The following is a 1,945-nucleotide window of genomic DNA, read 5'->3' on the forward strand; positions in this document are numbered from 1 at the left end:
CTCAAAAAAATAAATAAATAAAAAAATAAATAAATAAATAAATAAATAAATAAATAAATAGAGATTATTGCTACAGTAAGCCGAGGATGAGATATGGTGGCTCTAGTATCCATAATGACCTGGGAATGAAGACTAAGGGTAAATTCAAGTCACATTTAGAAGAAAACATTTATATAATTGGTGGCAGATTGGAAAGAGAATGAATGAGAAGATCATAGATTCAAAGTTGAAAGAAGGAGCCAGTGTGTATAAATTTGTATAGACTATATGATGTTAGAATAGAGTTTCCGGGCTTATTCTGAGATTTGTATCTGTCTGTAATTATTAAAGAACTAGCAACTTATGAAATTTTTTTTGTAGTCAGATGATAAGGTGATTATTCACATCAACAACGAGCTAAGTAAAAACTGCGTAAACAACAGAGGACTCAACATATTTGCAGTAGAAGTGGCACCCAAATCTACAATGGTAATGTAGTATTTTCTAATTAAAGCCTTTGTTTTATCTCTTTGAAAAGAAATATTTGCTATTTCATGCAACAAATGAATGCAAAATAGGAAAGGAAGTGGGAAATCATTTTAAGTATGATATTGATGGCACTGTCATTCCAAGAAACTGGAGACTTTGGTTCTAATCCAGTTGTCACTATTTGGGAAGTTCATTTACCTCTCTGTTCCAGTCTCTTTAAATGTAAAATTAAGATAATATCACTAGTTTTAGGTACTTCACAGAGTTAATGTAAAGATAAAAACAAAATGATATACATGAAAGCACTTTTTAATATGATGTAGAAATATAAACCTAGTTAATAGTAATAAGAATTTTGATAACCCAAAATGTTTTTATCTACATTATTAAGATTTTTCTCAGGTACCCTGAGAAGGAAGACACCTCTGAGTTTTAGATAGGCAACTAAGCCAAGAGTCGGAAACAGCTATAGTTCTGGTGTTGGCAGAACTCTGGGTTTTGTCTGTAGTTCAAACTCAGGGACAGATCAGTAAACCTGCTGGATCTAGTGAAGGGAAAAGGAAAAGCTTTCTATTCTTATCTTTTCCATGAAAATCCTTAAACATCCTAGAGCAGGGTAAAGAGGATTGTCTTTCCTTTTTCTCCGATTAAGATTTTAGAAAATGCTCGGGTTTAGCGAGGAAAGGATATTTACTCACCTTTCCTCTACTCTTCTTTACCTACCTCACACACCAGCTGCAACTACCACATTAGGGCACCATTTGGACTAGATTATCCTGTGAGACCTCCGATCATAGATTACCAGTCCCGTTTGAGGACAAATTCTCCCTGACAGGGATGTTTCTACACAGGCCTAGAAATGTTGTCCTATTGAAAAATCAGCCAAAACTAACAAAATGTAAAAGGAAAGTAATAGATTTTTATTTTTATGTGCAGGTTTGTCAACATGTAATGCCTCTGAATGAACGACAAGAATGGATATGTTATTGTGTATATTCCCTTATTTCTTAAATGATTCCACTTGGAACTGTCAAACTAAGAAGAATTATTTCAGATTTAGTCTGTTCTTATTGATCAGCTAAATGCTACTCAACATGACATGTGCCTAAATAATAATCTATTTAATTATGTGCATTTGCATTTTGTATCCCTGTTACATGCTTTATTATTAAAATATCAATTAAAATATCAGAATGTTTCAATGTGTGGCCTTCTTATTTATTTAGTGGAAAATCTGAGCACATTTTAATTTATGAATAGCAAGTCAGTATAAAATTGCAAGTGAGATTTTAAAAAGTAGTAGTCAATGAATTCTGCAGAATCCCTCACACCTGCTTTGGTGGAATAGTGATGAGTACAGCTAGCTGCCTTTCAAAATCCTTTACACTTCAGGATGTTATTTGTTGTACTCTTCAAGAAAAAAAACTAAAGGAAAATATAAATAATATCGCCATTTAATTTTCAATCAGAAACAAAA

General features: G+C 32.5%; 1 protein-coding gene across 2 annotated transcripts in view; it reads left to right on the forward strand.

The window, feature by feature from the left end:
- The window catches only part of EFCAB7 (EF-hand calcium binding domain 7), a 44,325-nt gene extending 42,659 nt beyond the window's left edge, over positions 1–1,666 (forward strand). The window contains exons 13-14 of one of the 2 annotated variants that reach the window (XM_008060499.1): positions 361–468; positions 1,405–1,666. In XM_008060499.1, the coding sequence (XP_008058690.1) occupies positions 361–468; positions 1,405–1,479 (183 nt within the window). In that variant the 3' untranslated portion in view covers positions 1,480–1,666. The remainder of the gene's footprint in view (positions 1–360; positions 469–1,404) is intronic. The other variant, XM_008060500.2, reaches the window with a different exon arrangement.
- Positions 1,667–1,945: the final 279 nt, after the last annotated feature.

The sequence above is a fragment of the Carlito syrichta genome, unplaced genomic scaffold (genome assembly GCF_000164805.1).
Source record: "Carlito syrichta isolate Samal-C Ts95f unplaced genomic scaffold, Tarsius_syrichta-2.0.1 Scaffold304635, whole genome shotgun sequence".
NCBI classification, from domain to species: domain Eukaryota; kingdom Metazoa; phylum Chordata; class Mammalia; order Primates; family Tarsiidae; genus Carlito; species Carlito syrichta.